The sequence below is a fragment of the Rhinoderma darwinii genome, chromosome 5, assembly GCF_050947455.1.
Source record: "Rhinoderma darwinii isolate aRhiDar2 chromosome 5, aRhiDar2.hap1, whole genome shotgun sequence".
NCBI lineage: Eukaryota > Metazoa > Chordata > Amphibia > Anura > Rhinodermatidae > Rhinoderma > Rhinoderma darwinii.
In genome coordinates this window covers 270112907-270129975 of record NC_134691.1, presented here as the reverse complement: position 1 = coordinate 270129975, position 17069 = coordinate 270112907, and the positions used below count along the sequence as shown (strand labels likewise).

The following is a 17069-nucleotide window of genomic DNA, read 5'->3' as shown; positions in this document are numbered from 1 at the left end:
GATACCACAGGACACCTTCAGAGTTCTTGTGGAATCCATGCCTCGATGGATCAGAGCTGTTTTGGTGGCAAGGGGTGGACCTACACAATACTAGGCAGGTGGTTTTAATGTTATGGCTGATGTGTGTGTGTGTGTGTGCGTGTGTGTGTGTGTGTGTGTGTGTATATATATATATATATATATATATATGTGTATATTATAGACACAAACCATTTAGTTATAGAATTATAGTGCAGGATATTAAGTAATGGTTATTCACAGATACACGCTTGGAGCCTTAATCTGCATTGAGAATACTAATTTCCAGCATCTGGTGATGGTTTGTGGAGTTAGAAATAAGCCTGATGACTTACACATGAATTTGACAGTTGTCTTGTCATTATTCTTTTTATGGAATTTGGAATTGGTGTAAAAAAAAATTCTGTTTTTCCCCATCATTCTGCACTAAATACTCCATAATGACAAAGTGAAAGCAGAATTTTAGAAATTGTTGCAAATTCATAAAAAAAATAAATCCAATTTCGCATGGACTTAAAGAGGCTCTGTCACCAGATTTTGCAACCCCTATCTGCTATTGCAGCAGATAGGCGCTGCAATGTAGATTACAGTAACGTTTTTATTTTAAAAAAACGAGCATTTTTGGCCAAGTTATGACCATTTTTGTAGTTATGCAAATGAGGCTTGCAAAAGTCCAAGTGGGTGTGTTTAAAAGTACAAGTCCAAGTGGGTGTGTATTATGTGCGTACATCGGGGCGTTTTTAATACTTTCACTAGCTGGGCGCTCTGATGAGAAGTAACATCCTCTTCTCTTCAGAACGCCCAGCTTGTGACAGTGCAGATCTGTGACGTCACTCACAGGTCCTGCATCGTGACGGCCACATCGGCAGCAGAGGCTACAGCTGATTCTGCAGCAGCATCAGCGTTTGCAGGTAAGTCGATCTTACCTGCAAACGCTGATGCTGCTGCAGAATCAACTGTAGCCTCTGCTGCCGATGTGGCCGTCACGATGCAGGACCTGTGAGTGACGTCACAGATCTGCACTGTCACAAGCTGGGCGTTCTGAAGAGAAGAGGATGTTACTTCTCTTCACAGCGCCCAGCTAGTAAAAGTATTAAAAACGCCCCGATGTACGCACCTAATACACGCCCACTTGGACTTTTACTTTTAAACACACCCACTTGGACTTTTGCAAGCCTCATTTGCATAATTACAAAAATGGTCATAACTTGGCCAAAAATGCTCGTTTTTTAAAAATAAAAACGTTACTGTAATCTACATTGCAGCGCCTATCTGCTGCAATAGCAGATAGGGGTTGCAAAATCTGGTGACAGAGCCTCTTTAAGTATTCAGACCCTTTGCTATTACACCTGAATTTTAGTTCTGGGGGCCTCCCGTTTCTCTCTAGATCATCTTTGAAATGTGTATACACCTTGATTTAGTCCACCTGTGGTAAATTAATTTGATGTGGTGAATTCAGTTCAGGACATAATTTGGAAAGACACAGCCCTGTCTATATAAGGTCTCACAGCTGACCGAGCGTGTCGGAGCAAAAACCAAGAGCACAGTGGCCTCCATAATTCTTAGAGGCTCTGTCACCAGATTATCAAATCCCTATCTCCTATTTCATGTGATCGGCGCTGCAATGTAGATAACAGTAAAGTTTTTTTTTTTTTTTTGAAAAACGATCATTTTTGGCTAAGCTATGAGCAATTTTATATTTATGCAAATGAGCCTTTCTAATGGACAACTGGGCGTGTTTTCTCTTATTTCCAAATGGGCGTGTATTGTGTTTTTAGCAACTGGGCGTGTTTACTTCTTTCACTGCACAATCACACTGTGCTGTGGATCATGCTGGGCTGGAACAATGAGAAGTGTATGACACTGATTAGTCACTGATTGGTCAGCGTCATACACTCCTCTGTACAACGCTGATTGGTCAGCGTCATACACTCCTCTGTACAACACCCAGTTGTCCATTGAGAAACTCATTAGCATAAATCTAAACTAGCTCATAACTTGCTCAAAAATGATAGTTTTTCAAAATACAAACCACTGCTGTTATCTACAATACAGCGCCGATCAGATTATGTAGGAGATAGGGCATTTATAATCTGGTGACAGAGCCTCTTTCGTTTCAATAGTTTTTATTGAGAATTTTTTAACATATGAAAGTTTACATATTTTAAGTATACAGGAGATACAGGACAATGAGTCATAGACATTGCCATGGAGCAGAGGTAAAACTGTATCATTTGATCTCATTGAAATGACAGTAAAGAACATAACAGAAAAACCAAACAGAAAAACCGTTCATGTAGTGCAGTAAAGCTATATTGTACAGTCAATATCTAAGTATGCGTGTACTCTCGTGGTCATGGCGTCATATTGAGATGAACACCGAACAAAGCATGACATTGCATAATTATAAGACAGAACCTACTCAAAGAGATTTATAGAAGGTACTGTTGTACCACGGGCTCCACAAAAGATTGAATCTTGCAAACGCAGATTGTGACAGAGCCTCTTTAAATGGAAGAAGTTTGGAACAACCAGTAGTCTTCCTAGAGCTGGCTGCCCCACCAAACTAAGTAATGGGAGGAGAAGGGCCTTGGTAAGAGAAGTTTCCAAGAACCCAATGGTCAATCTGGCTGAGCTCCAATGAACCTGTGTGCAGATGGGAGAAACTTCCAGAAGGTCAACTATCACTCCACTAATCTTGGCTTTATGGCAGAGTGGCCAGAAAAAAGCCTCCCCGTATAAGCCCGCCTGGAGTTTGCAAAGAAGTATCTAAAGACTGTGAGAAACAAGATTTTGTGGTCTGATGAAACCAAGATTGAACTTTTTTTCCTCAATTCTAAGCCTAGTGTCTGGAGGAAACCAAGCGCTGCTCACCACCTGCCCAATACCATACCTACAGTGAAGCCTGGTGGTGGCAGCATCATGCTGTGGGGGTGTTTTTCAGCATCCGAGACTGGTCAGGGTTGAGGGAAAGATGAATGGAGCAAAGTACAGAGAGATTCCTAATGAAAACCTGATCCAGAGTGCTCTGGACCTCAAACTGGGCCGAATGTTCACCTTCCAACAAGATAATGACCCTAAGCACACAGCCGAGACACCACAGGAGTGGCTTAGGGACAACTCTATGAATGTCCTTGAGTGGCCCAGACAGAGCACTGACTTGAACCCAATTGAACATCTCTCTTGAGACCTGAAAATGGCTGTCCACCGACGGTCCCCATCCAATATGACAGCGCTTGAGGATCTGCAGAGAAGAATGGCAGAAAATCTCCAAATCCAGGTGTGCAAAGTTTGTGGCATCATACCCAAGAGGACTGGAGGCTGTTATCGCTGCCAAAGGTGCTTCAACTAAGTACTGAGTAAAGGGTCTGAATACTTATGTCAATGCAATATGTTTAGTTTTTTCTTTTCAATAAATTAGCAAAGATTACTAACATTCTGTTTTCACTTTGTCATTTTGGGGTGTTGATTGCTGAATGATGAACAGCTTGATTTTTTTTTTTATTTTAGCACATGGGCTCAACTTCACAATGTAAAGGGGTCTGAAGACTTTCCGAATGCATTGCAATTGTACGTGACAATTTATATCTCGTGATTAAACATTTATGGAGTAATGTGATTGTTGCACAGAATCCAAATCAACACTAGATGCTTGATCCTCGACCCTGCTTCATTATTTTAGATTGAATGTTTTAAAGCATACCTATTATTACATAAAAGTGTGTAACATGCTTATCTTGGGTCTTACTGCTTCCCTCTGCTGGTTTCTATAAATGTGCTATTATTGCCTCTAAGAATAGACTTCAGCACTTAATACCATTGGTCTGTAGTACAGAATCCAAACATGCACACTGGCATAGGAGCTATAAGGCAATATATAACAAATGCTGTACTGGTATAAAGGGATACAGACTCGCATGCCCGTTCTATAAGTGTAATTTTTCTGCAAATAGCTTTTCTGACCATTCCCTTTTGTGTGGGCTCCGATGTGGCTTCTAGTAAAGTCCACGGTCTATAAAGCCCTAGATGAGCGGTAGTCTGATTAAAGCGATAACCTACTATAGGTATTGGTATTTGAATGGACAATAAAAATGTCTATCAGTGTGATTGGTGCAACTTTCAAAATACTTTTTAATAAAAATTATTTTTACTTTGGGATGCAGCTGCTTTGTATCCTGAAATACAAATCTGGCACTGAAACCGGGACTGACTGGTTCAGTGTCAGTGGGTCCACGCAGCATCGAACTGCTGTCGGTCATATCCAAGTTCAGAACTTGGATGTAATCGATAAACCGGTGGATCCTGCCTGTCAGTGACACTCTGGACCCGCTGATACTCAAACCAGTCAGTCCCGTGGACCTGATGGATTCTGCTCTTAGCGCACTGTACAGCTGCCCTGTACACAGAATACAAAGCAGCTGTATCTCAAAAAGTAGTAATTTTTAATAAAAAGTATTTTGAAAGTTGCACCAATCATACGGAGACATTTTTATTAATGATTTCAAAGGTGTACATATCCTTTAATAATATTTGGAAGCCTGAGGAGATTTCTGATCGTTTACAGAGAGTCTGCAGGAGAATGTCAACTACTGGTTGCTACAAAAGTTTTGTGTATTCAAATGAAGTAGTGATTTATGCAAATTCAAATTGCAACCATGCCTACGCTTTAAGGAGATAAGGGGATAATCATACAAATCAAGTTGCAGGACATTGTGAGCTTAAACTTTCCTGGAATGGAACAACAGGGCTATTTCTCCGCTTATTATTAACCGAACACTGTCCTGTTTCTCGGAAGTGTGCTTGCTGCTCAACTTGTTTACTTCGGCACTTGAAACAACTTAAGTGTAAGTTCGCCTTTTACACATTAGGTAGAGCATAGGCTTTTTGTAGTCTGCTCGATTTAGTTGTTATTGTTGCCATGCTTTATACTAGTAGAAACCAGAAGAAAAAAACCTTAGAAAACTTGTGACTTCACTAAAGCTGACGCGACGCATCTGTTTTCAGACAGATCCAAACTAACAATGACTGACCCCCATTGACTTCAATGGGGTCAGTCAGGTATCTGCTGAAGACCGTGCTAATATTGCCATAAAAAATACCGGAATGACAGATATACTTTGACTGACGCTCCTATCACTGTAGACATCATGTTTTTGGTCTACATTTGTAAATAAAAAAAAAGTGTGCCAATGTATATTGTAATGTTTAAATGGGAGCAATGTATACCCGATCCTCTTTTCCCCTAAGGGTATGTTTACATGAGCGTCGGGCTTCCGTTTGTGGGTTTCTGTTCAACCTCTACGTCGGTGGAACCGATGAATGGAAAACCAAACTCCAACCATAGCTTCCGTTTGCATTACCATTGATTTCAATGGTAATGCTTCCATTGCACTTGGTTTCCTTTTGTTTACGCTCCAAAAGGTTTCTGCTGTATTTGCAGAAACAATAGCGTAGTCGACTACACTGTTTCCGCAAAATAAAAGGAAACTTTACCAAATAGAAACCAACTGCAACAGAAGAATCACCATTGAAATCAGTGGTAATGCAAACCGAAGCTATGGTTTGTTTGGTTTTCCGTTCATTGGTGGTTCCGACGGAAAGGTTGAATGGAACTAATAAACGGAAGCCCGACGCACATGTGAACAGACCCCTACATCTCCTGTTGGGAGACAGTCCCTAGGCCCCCATAGACATTAGCTTAATTTTGTTGAGATAGGCTCACAATCTAATGGATGTAGGCCACATAGGAAATCAAAGTGAATGGCTTTGTGGAACCTGTATTTACTTTTGCTAGTAATTCGCCTTCGCTTTTCTAGAATCTCCTTTATCAGAAGCCATCCTACCATTGGCTTTGTGTGGGGCAGACCCTTGATTATCTGCTCGGTAAATAGCTATGTGGTGGTTTTTGTTTGTCTTTTTTAGCCCATTAATCAGTTTTCCCACAAATTATCAGCTTGAGAGGTGTCTGAATGAATACAATGTAATGTATGTTTTGTTTCAAAGTTAAACGGGGTTAACATAACCCAAAACAGGCAATTTTGGGATTTAATTTATACAGATATTTGGGGGGGGGGGGGGGGTTGCAACATCTTCTAGTGAAATTTATTTTTAAAAATATAACCATTTATTTCCCTAAGAGAAATGATTGCCCACTTTTACTGACAAACTGATAACCTCTCCCTCTCTCTGCTAGGACTGCAGTATTTAAAAATGAAAAAACATTTTCTATTTTAATATATTTTAAGTATGTAAATTTTATACCTGAAAGACAATTTTTATTTCTTTTTCCAGGAAGGAAACTTGGATAATACACTTTGACATACAAAAGATTTAACGTAATTCGATCTGTTTCAGGATGCCCGACAGAAGTTCCGCTCTGTGCTGACAGAAGCCACTGTGAAACTGGATGAGATGCTGAAAAAATTAGGAAAATCTGTGGAGGATTCCAAACCCTATTGGGAAGCCAGGAAGGTGGCCAGGCAGGTACGTAACTTAGATCAGAACTCCTGCTTGGTATCTGGAAATTGGAAATGTTTAAAATAGTTTATAAAATATTTTAGAAACCTTTTAAACTCGCTAGTTCGTCTATCAGCAGGGATAATGTAGATGAGACAAAGCAGCATTTAAATGCCCCAGCACTGATCTAGCGCTACAGCTGAAATCTGCTGCCCACCGTAAACTCTGCACCCCCACTACCCCCAAAAGACACCAGATCAAATCAAAAGTACGAAAGAGGGGGTATTCCGGTTAGTACTAGATTAAAACATCAATAAATATTTCTCATGAGCCTGTTCCCACCCCCCACAAAGTGCTTCACTGGACGTCCAGTGACTAGTGTAAAATACGGCCCTGCATCCGAAGCAAAGATCTGTATAATATGGAATGCTTTTATAGTGTTTGAGTCATTTTATGAGAAAAATAACTTGTAGTATAATGTTAGATGATATTGTCTCATTACCGCAAAAAATTATAATCTATCGATCTATATATCTACTTCTTTTTTTTTATATTAGAAATTACCATCTACCTCCACAGGATAGGGAAAAGTTTTGTTTAGGCTTTGAGGAATTTGCTGATGGAATAAAATAAAATAGCCTTGAACTGTAAAACATAATATACATAGAACTGCAATGTTTGGCGTTCATATTGTTCAGTTACAGTTAAAAGGTTCTACTTGAAAAAAAGTAGTTTTGTTATATAGAAGCACAATAAGAACCGAAAAGTGGTAGAGAATATGGGGGGGGGGGGGTGTGGTACAGAAGTGTGATATTTCATCTTGCGGCCTGCAGATATCATGCCCTTCTGGACTCTTCAGGTTGATTGATTTGAAACCGAAAAAGGAATCCAATAAGTTCTGTAAAGGCCAAAATCGCGCTTCAAATCCATATGGCACGCTAGGCTATGTAAACCTTTGTAAAAGGTCAATCAGTATGTTTTTGTGCAACTTTATAATTCATTTTTATTCTTTCTACTTTTTGAGATACAGCTGCATTGTATCTTACACAGAATATACATAATCTGAGACGGGTTCAGTGTCTGTGGGTCTTGCATCCACCTGTTATCCATCACATTTAAGTTCATAGATGTGATCGATTTTACAGGTGGTTCCTGCGTGCCACTCAGACAGGCAGGACCCGCTGACCGTGAACCAGTCAGTCCCGAGGACCTGACGGATTCAGGTCTTAGCGTAAGTTACAGCTGCTCTGTATACATGATAGAGAGCAGCTGTATCTCAAAGTAAAACATTTTTTTTTCCTTACTAAAATCTATTTCAAAAGTTTCACAAAACACACACCTTTTTTATTAAAAGAAAATAAATCTTTTGAAGGTTTACTTAACCTTTAAATATGGCAGTATGTACATCAGACGGCCTCAACATAGGTTTCTCCATTCATTTCAGGCAAGCATAATATTTGCACAACTTTCTGTGACTGCAATCCATAAAAACTATTTACAGGTAGAGTAAGCCTACTTGTACGCATTGGCCTCACTTATCAAATAGGTGTGTTGCTTATAGCAACTAATAAGAGTTTTTAGTTTTTATTTTCTAATCTATGCTAGATTTGTTAAAAACAGACCCTGGTTGCTATAAGCAATATATATTTTTGTATTAACGTTCTGCACATTTCCTTTTAAATACCATACCTTTTTGATAGCAAATTGACAGGTAGATACATAACCTAAATGTGTCCGTGGCCAATCTGCTGCTCAGCATGAATGCGAGAGTAACAATATGTTAAGGATGTGACGCATGTTGGCATATGTTACATTCTGGAAGATTTCACAGGTCATTGTTCAATAACCATTGTGCTATATCCAAGCCTTCTTTTCTTGGGTTAGCTGAGAGTCCATGTTGTTGTTGTTTTCCCACCTATTATAATTCACTTCCTCCTCCTAATAAAAGCATTCATGATGTCACAGACGTCTGGCTTCTCTGAACAACCACGAAGAAGGAAATAAAATAGGTCATACTTACGTAGAGAGTTACGCCCTCATTAATGGACTTGTATTGTGTTTGTCTTTTTGGAAGAGACTATTTTATAATAAAATTCCGTAAGGAAATGCATAAGGCATTGGAATTGATTCATAAATCATGCTGACTTCTTAAAGGGGTATTTATCACATTTTGCCAGATTGGTGTGGGTCCTGTAACCCTGTTCACCAATTCTGTGCAGTTATCCTCCCAATAGACTTTAAGGGAAAGATGGCTGTGCTGTCTGCATGGCTTAAAGGGGTATTATGACACAAATGTCTGATAGATGTGGGTCCCAGCTCTGGGACCTGCACCTATCCCGAGAACAGGGTTGCCCCGTCTCCACCACATCCAGCCAAAGACTCAGTGGGGAGGTGGTCGACATTATGGAAAAAGCCAAGCTCGCTGTGCGATGCTGTTTCCTTACCTCTTATAAAGGTGAATGGGAATTACAGAAACCTTAGCACACAAGCATTAATCCAGTGGCCACTTTACTAGATTGGATCAGGGGATCCCTGTTCTCGATATGGGTGTGGGTACCAGACCTGGGACCCGCATCTGTTAGCAGTCGACTGCTATTGTTTCCACTAAAAAAAAACGGAAACCTTACGGATAAAACAAACTGAAGACATTTGCAATGGAAGCAATACCAATGAAATCAATCGTAATGCAAACGGAAGCTATAGTTTCCGTTTGGCTTTCCGTGCATCTGTTCCTCTGATTAACGGAAACCCCAAATGGAACCCGACGCTGATGTGAACGAGGCCTTAGTGTCATTTATGCAAAATGAAAGTACAGTAAAAGCTGCATTACAGTGTTCATCAAGGGGAAAGGTTTACAGCGCTACTGACAAAGGAGTAAGAAAGCACAGGCGGTGTAACCTTTTAATATTAATAATATCAGATGATAACAAAATTTGAGAATCAATAGTCCCGGAGTCTGTTGCAGGGCGGTCTATCCAGCGTTACCAATTATGATCTTGATCGGGGCACACACAAGCCGTATAAGTGAGTTTGTATATCGGGAGCATATAGTTGACTTCCTGAATCCAACCTCACAAGTAGATGATTTTTATTTTTTTCGGATGCTTCCAATAATTCTCCTCCTTTTGGTGTTTTTCCTGTTTTTTTTGCATTACAACCTTTAACCCCTAAATGACCGGGCCTGTTTGGGCCTTCATGACAAAGCCAGATTTGTTAAATCTGGTATGTGTGACTTTATCAGAGAATAACTCAGCGAAAGTTTTGAATATCCAAGTAATTCTGACATTGTTTTTTCGTCACGTTGTACTTTATTTTAGTGGTAAAAGTAGACTGATACGATTTGCGGAAATTAATAAAAAAATAGAAGAAATTTTGTAAAAATTATCATTTTTCCCTATTTTTAACGGCAATGTCACATATGTACATACATACAGTACACATTTTTTTAATTAAATATATATTTCCATCTCTTTACTCTATTTTGGCAGCACTTTTGAAAAAAAAAAATTTTTTTTTGATCAATTTAGAAGACTTACAAGTTTAGTAATCATTTTATACATTTTGAAGTACATTTGGATTTCCTGCACGAAGCCAGGTTTTCAGAGGCTCATAGGTGTCAGAATGGTGGAAACCCCCACAAGTGACCCCATTTTGCAAACTACACCCCTTAAAGAGGCTCTGTAACCAGATTTTGCAGCCCCTATCTGCTATTGCAGCAGATAGGCGCTGCAATGTAGATTACAGTAACGTTTTTATTTTTAAAAAACGAGCATTTTTGGCCAAGTTATGACCATTTTCGTATTTATGCAAATGAGGCTTGCAAAAGTACAACTGGGCGTGTTGAAAAGTAAAAGTACAACTGGGCGTGTATTATGTGCGTACATCGGGGCGTGTTTACTACTATTACTAGCTGGGCGTTGTGTATAGAAGTATCATCCACTTGAGACGGTCCCCAGTCACTGCTCCAAGCCCTCAGCTACCTCCGGCAGCTGAGAGCAGGGAGCTAAACCTCCCCCCGGCGGCGCTATTTTATTCCGATGCTGCGACGTAAAAAGTCTATGGCATCGAAATAAAGCCCGTTAGTGACAGACGTAGAAAGACGATGGGACGGTCACTAACGGGTTAAAATAAAATTTTGAAATGGACCTGAGAAAATAGTCCAAATATATTCCAAATTGCTACAGTGGATTGAAAAAAAAAAAACCCTGGTGTAAAAAAAACGAAATAAACCACATCCATGAAAACTTCTGATTTCATATATATTCATTCACTTTGCTATGAAACCCCTAAATAAGATCTGGTCAAACAAAATAACTTCAGAAGTCATGTAATTGGCTGAATAAGGTCCCCATGTGTGCAATTAAAGTGTCACATGATCTGTCACATGATGTCAGTATAAATAAACCTGTTCTGAAAAAACCCTGAGTCTGCAACACCACATAGCCAGCAACATGAAACATGTCAGAGAAAAAATTGTGGAGAAGTATAGATCAAAAATTGTGGAGAAGTATAGATCAGGGTTGGGTTTAAAAAAAAAAAAAAAATTATAAAAAAAATATCCTAAAAACTTTAAACATCCTACAGAGAACTATTAAATTCATTATCACAAAATGGAAAGAAGATGACGCAACTACAACCATGACAAGAAAAGGCCGCCCACAAAACTCAGACTGAGCAAGGAGTTTTAAACAAAGACGCCAATGATAACACTGTAGGAGCTGCAAAGATCCACAGTGGAGATAGAAGTATTTGTCTATAGGACCATTATAAGCCGTACGCTTCGCAGAGCGGTGCTCTATGGAAAAGTGGCGAGAAAAAAAGCAATTGCAAAAACATAAGAGAACTCGTTTTAAATTTGCCAAACAGCAAGTGGCTGACTCCCCAAACACATAGAAGAAGGTTCTCTGGTCAGATGAGATTAAAAGTCAACTTCTTGGCCATGGTGGAAAAACTCTATGTGTGGCCAGTTGCGTCACAGGGGCTACCCTATTGAAGCGCTAGTGATGTAGCTTCCCCTGGCCGAGCTCTTAGCCGAGGAACTCTGATGCTTTTAATGCAATTACGTCACTGGGGCTACCTCTGTGGAAGTTTTAGTCGGGGAATCCGGCTGCTCAAAAGGTGTGATCCCAGAAAGCTTACATTGCCTGACCGGGCAGCCAGAGTCTGCGGGAAGGTCGGTCTCGGCGGTGTTGGAAAGCTCCAGTATAACTCACCATATATGGACAGTTACGTTGCTGAAGCTTCCCAATGTATCCATTAAATGGAGGCCCGTGACTGTTGCATAACAGTGTGATCCGTCACCCATAGGCTATAATTGTATCCGTTTAATGGATTTCCTGAAAAGGGGTCATAAGAGTTCATGATGTATCTGTTAAATGGATACTATTATATCCTATGGGTTACGGAAGCCACTGATCAGCATCCATCACAGCCTACGTTTAGTGTTTACGTCGGGAGCTTCTACCTGACATATACATTAAAAGTAGTTCAAAAATACGATGTGCACAGGTCCTAACATCCCAAGGTTTTCTGTATTAGCACCAAGTGTCATTAGTGGACTTTAGGTCCAGACAGTGATATTATTTTCAGTAAAATATAACGTCTTCTGTTCGGTGTGCTTGTCTGCTCTTTATTATTTAGCAGTATTACATTGAGACTATTACATATTCACACTGCAGTTTTCTACACCTGAAACTGTAACATGGGGGAGGGTGTGAGTCGTATAATGAAGCACAAGATTAATTTTAATGCAGCACATTCCTGACTTATTTTTAGCACATCAGCCACCTTTTTTTTTAGCACTTCTGCGATGCTGGAGGTGTAGCGGCAGCAGCGATATGGAACTGGTATCATTGTGAGATTATTTTCTCCTATGACATTGGCACATTTTTCGGTGGGTGTTAGTTTTTTTTTATGTTGAACACCTAACAATTGGAGGACGGGGTACAAATCTATTCTGGGCACATCCTGCTAGGTTTGTAAATTATATATGTCAACCTGTCTATCTGTTTAGCTGACCTCCTATAACTCTGGGGTCCCTTTTTTAAAGGGAACCTGTCGTTGCTTTCAAAAGTTCATTGCCATTATCCCCTCTCCTAAACTTCTTCTCCAACCGTAAATAACGGTCTGCAAACATTTTGCGCATTTTATGGTAATAATCTGGCGGTCTCGTTCGTTGTTCTTATGCCCACCCACCACAGAACACTGGAGCACCCTAAATGCCAAAATCTTGTCTGAGATAGCGCGAATGTGCCCGTCATATATGCCCTTCCCTGTTCCACCCGGGCCTCCAATCTAGTTACTGTGCATGCGCCGCTATGGTATCCTGTTGTGCGCACGCACCAGAACAGGACATTGATGCGCAAACACCAGTTTTTGTGTGTGCTGGGGGGAGGCAAAGAGCTGCCAATCAAAAGTAAGGAGCCGGGGTTAACCCTGAAAGGCTTGAGGAATGAAGATATGGCTCTTTTTAAATGAAGATATGACTCTTTTATGCTCCTTAACATACGGCACAGGAACACTAGAAAATGGAATACTAAGGGTATGTTCACACGGCCAAATTTCAGACGTATACGAGGCGTATTATGCCTCGTTTTACGTCTGAAAATATGGCTACAATACGTCGGCAAACATCTGCCCATTCATTTGAATGGGTTTGCCGACGTACTGTGCAGACGACCTGTTATTTACGAGTCGTCGTTTGACAGCTGTCAAACGACGACCCGTAAATTTACTGCCTCGGCAAAGAAGTGCAGGGCACTTCTTTGCCACGTAATTTGAGCCGTTCTTCATTGAAATCAATGAAGCACGGCTCAAGGTTTACGAGCGTCTCAGACGCCTCGTAAATTACAAGGAGGAGCTTTTACGTGTGAAACGAGGCAGCTGTTAACAGTCTGTCTTTTCACACGTAACTGCCTCTCAGCGTGTGAACATACCCTAAAGGTACAGAGCCTACATAGAAGATAATTATAGGTTACATAGAAATGAATTTTCACCCACTTCCACCAGAACTATCGCATAAGAATATAGCAACACTACAAATAGTATGCAAGAGTTGGTAGGCCCTGCTACGCATTTGGTACTAGGGCCCAGAATCTTCAAGCTAAAGGGAATGTTGTTTAAAGCGTAACTAAACGTTCAATCAACTTTTTATTTTCTAGCAGCATGTGTAATATAAATATGTTTTGTAATATACTTTATTAATGAATTTGGGCTCCTTTCTCTGTTATATGTGCTTTAAATGGCCACTCTGACACTTTTCTACCACATTTTATTTCTTGTATGTCTCCTGGTGCTAGCAGAAATCTGTACACTGTGTGAATGTATCGGTATACAGATTCTGCTGCCTAGGAGTACGGGGTGGGTGGTGGCCCCATCCTGACATCAGATGTGCACGCCCCCATCATGACATCAGGAAGGTCTCTCAGCCTCTATACACTACACAGTTCATGGAAGAGACTGTGTGCACTGGTCTCTGTGATTCTCTCCCTGTCTCAGGACACTGTAATCTGAGCTGCTAATTAGCATCAGATAAGACTAGGATTGCTCCATCTGTTCCCCCCCCCCTCCCCTCCAAGCACCCTGTCGTCTTGTCTTATCTTCCCTGCACTTGCCAGGGAAAGTGAAAACCTCTGATTGCTTTCCTCTGGAGTGTGCAGAGATATTCACATCTCTGTATATAATGTGTGCTGCTGTGCATAGCTCAGTGCACGCTCGCAGTACTGTAGTTATTCCTCAGAGTTCACTGCCCATGAAAGATACTGTCTGTTTTACTGTGTGTGATCGTAGCATCACACACAGTAAAACACGCCCCTAGCAACCGGACAGAATCGGGAAGTGTGATAAAATAGATGTTCACAAGAAAAAAAGCGGCAAAAAATGTACTTTGAAGTGAAAAAAATTGCTAGAAGTAATGTATTCACATAGAAGGACATAATAGCAGTTTAAATATTTATTTTTTTTGCGAAAGTTTAGCTACGCTTTAATTCAAGTTTTTATGTTCAACAAAAATAACGAATCCGCTAAAATTCTTAAAAAAATATGTATGTCCCTATATTAAATTTTTTAAAAACAAATCCTGAAATCTTGTAGTTTTCATTTTACTCTGACCTCACAGTAGACCGACCCTTCCTGTTCTGTAGAGATCACTTCTCCGCAGTCATCTCATTATCACAGGCAGAATTACAATGAAAAGTAACACCTCTATTATACAGCTATAGGAAGATAACACACGTTTTGTGCTCTCACCGACATTGCACAGGTGGCACGATTCTGTCATTTCATCACACCGCAGGGCCTAGACGCCTGATACTTACGACAGGCATTGGTGTAGCAGGGAGCCGATGGCATGGGAGTGGATACGGAAACCTTTAAAAGTGGTGTCCTTTCGAGGGGGCCAGTTACAGAAACACGTTTTCCCTTTTGGTAAAGCAGCCCTACTCCTACACGTAAATACATAAGCTATAACAGAGTGCTTTAATTTTCATCTGTACTGTGCTTATATTTCCAGTGACCTCAGATGCCACCCCATAACCCTATTAAAAATTGATCAACTGTCAGTTTTTCATGGCCATTTTGCATCCGTGTGTCTCCAAATTTTCATTTATTTCCAGTCCGTCTGCCCATTTTCATGGCCATTTGACATCCGTTTTGCATGGCCGTTAAAAAAAATTATGAATTTCATTTGTCAGGCTTTTTTTTGTCCTGACCCCCTTAAAACACCCAAAGGAATGTCATTGTCCTGATTGTTTCACAGCCCCCCTGTAGATGATGCCACACAGCCCCCCTGTAGATGATGCCACACAGCCCCCCTGTAGATGATGCCACACAGCCCCCCTGTAGATGATGCCACACAGCCCCCCTGTATATGCCACACAGCCCCGATGTAGATTATGCGCCACACACCCTCCCCCACCCTCCCTGTAGGAATTTTCAGGGACTGTCTCTGTAAATTCTGGACAGTCCCGAAAAATTCACTAGAGTTGACCACCTATGTACAACGACAGCCAACAAGGGAACTAGTAGTTCCTTTGCCAATACTCATGTCACAGATCAGTTTTTAACGGTTGTTACATGTATTGACAGCCGTTAAAAACTGATCCATTGACTTCTATGGGGGCAGTTAGGCCGTGAAAACGGCCAAAAATAGGACATTTTTGACGGACATTATTCACGGGCCGTTAAAAAAACGGCCATGTGAATACACCCATAGAACATCATTGTTCTGAAAATGGCCGTTTTTCACGATCGCGTGAATAAGGCCTAAGCATCCTCTGCTTGCTTGGTCTGTCTGCATAGATGTCTTCTGTGAATTACAATGGCTGCATACAGAAGCGTATTGCTTTAAGTGCTTGTTGTATTGATGTCTGTGTTGTGACATGAATCTCTCGTCTGGTCTGGTTCACTGCCCTACTTTGTGTAATTACAGTGTAATGGACACAAGAAACTGCTCCTCTTTTTATTGAATGATTTATTGTGCTATAGATTATTAGTTGGCATCTTGGAAAAAGTGATCCAGCTGTAACACTATCTATCATGATATGAATATGTCTGCAGGCTAAAATAACAGGACTTCAGGTATTGCTGCTATAAAATGTCACTGGCTCAGTATTAGGCCTCATGCACACGACCGTAGTGTTTTTCTGGTCCGCAAATTCCAGGACCGTGTTCCGTGAAATGTCATCCGCAGTTCATCCGTATGTCCTCCGCAGTTCATCCGTATGTAATCCGCAAAATGCGGATGAAAAAAAAAAAGCCTAGGTAAAACATGATGACGACAGAACTCATTCCCGGTCGTCGCCTAGCAACACTTCCGCAAATCCGCAAAACTGCGGATGACACACGGAGGTGTATCCGCAATTTCCACGGGCCCATTGACTTCTATTGGCATGTCCGCACCGCATTTGCGGCCCATAATAAGACATGTCCGGAGTTTCTGCGGCACGGATGTGCGGACATGCGGAGAGCCGTGAAAACACGGATAGTGGGTATGGCCACATAGAAATGAATGGGTCCGCAATTAACCCGTGGATTTGCGGTTGAATTGCGGACGCAAAAACACGGTCGTGTGCATGAGGCCTTACATTAATTTGATTACTTGCCGGTTAAAATTCTCAAATTAATAAAACAGTTGACGTCTTGTAAAAAAAAGTCAACTGACAATATAATGTGTATAGGTTCCTCCCGACTGTCCCCTAACTGCAAATGGGGTAAAGAACGGATCGGGCATGTTGGAGTTGAGCATGCCGCATTCTTTGTTTCCCTGAGAGCGAAGCCGCTGCCATAGGTGTCTGACAGGGACATATTATTTCCTTCTCCCTAATAAAATAAATAGGTACCGTAGCCACTTCAAGTTCATGGGGGACTTAGGGAAAAATAGACCATTCTCATGTGTATGGCCAGTCTAACATGGAAATGTGGTAGTAGGAGAATCATTTTATATATAATTTTTTCCAGTCCATAGTCCTAAACCCTGCTATGTTTTCAGCAGTAAAACATAACACATACACATAAGGTGGCCATACACCGTTAGATGTATGTTAGTTGAACCCGCCGATTTTCGGTGGGACTGGCCAACCATCTAATCTGTATGGTCA

At 40.9% G+C, this 17069-nt stretch overlaps 1 protein-coding gene and 1 long non-coding RNA gene across 2 annotated transcripts in view; one reads left to right on the top strand and one right to left on the bottom strand.

Moving 5' to 3' along the window:
• SH3BP5 (SH3 domain binding protein 5) overlaps nucleotides 1-17069 on the top strand; it is a 92954-nt gene that overhangs the window by 46672 nt on the left and 29213 nt on the right. Inside the window, exon 3 of the mRNA XM_075827132.1 lies at nucleotides 6373-6501. Within this exon, the coding sequence (XP_075683247.1) occupies nucleotides 6373-6501 (129 nt within the window). The remainder of the gene's footprint in view (nucleotides 1-6372; nucleotides 6502-17069) is intronic.
• On the bottom strand, nucleotides 4674-8363 carry LOC142651894 (uncharacterized). The gene is made up of 3 exons (XR_012847730.1): nucleotides 8164-8363; nucleotides 6280-6535; nucleotides 4674-4946 (listed from the first exon to the last, which is right to left on the bottom strand). It is a non-coding gene; the product is annotated as an uncharacterized LOC142651894 (long non-coding RNA).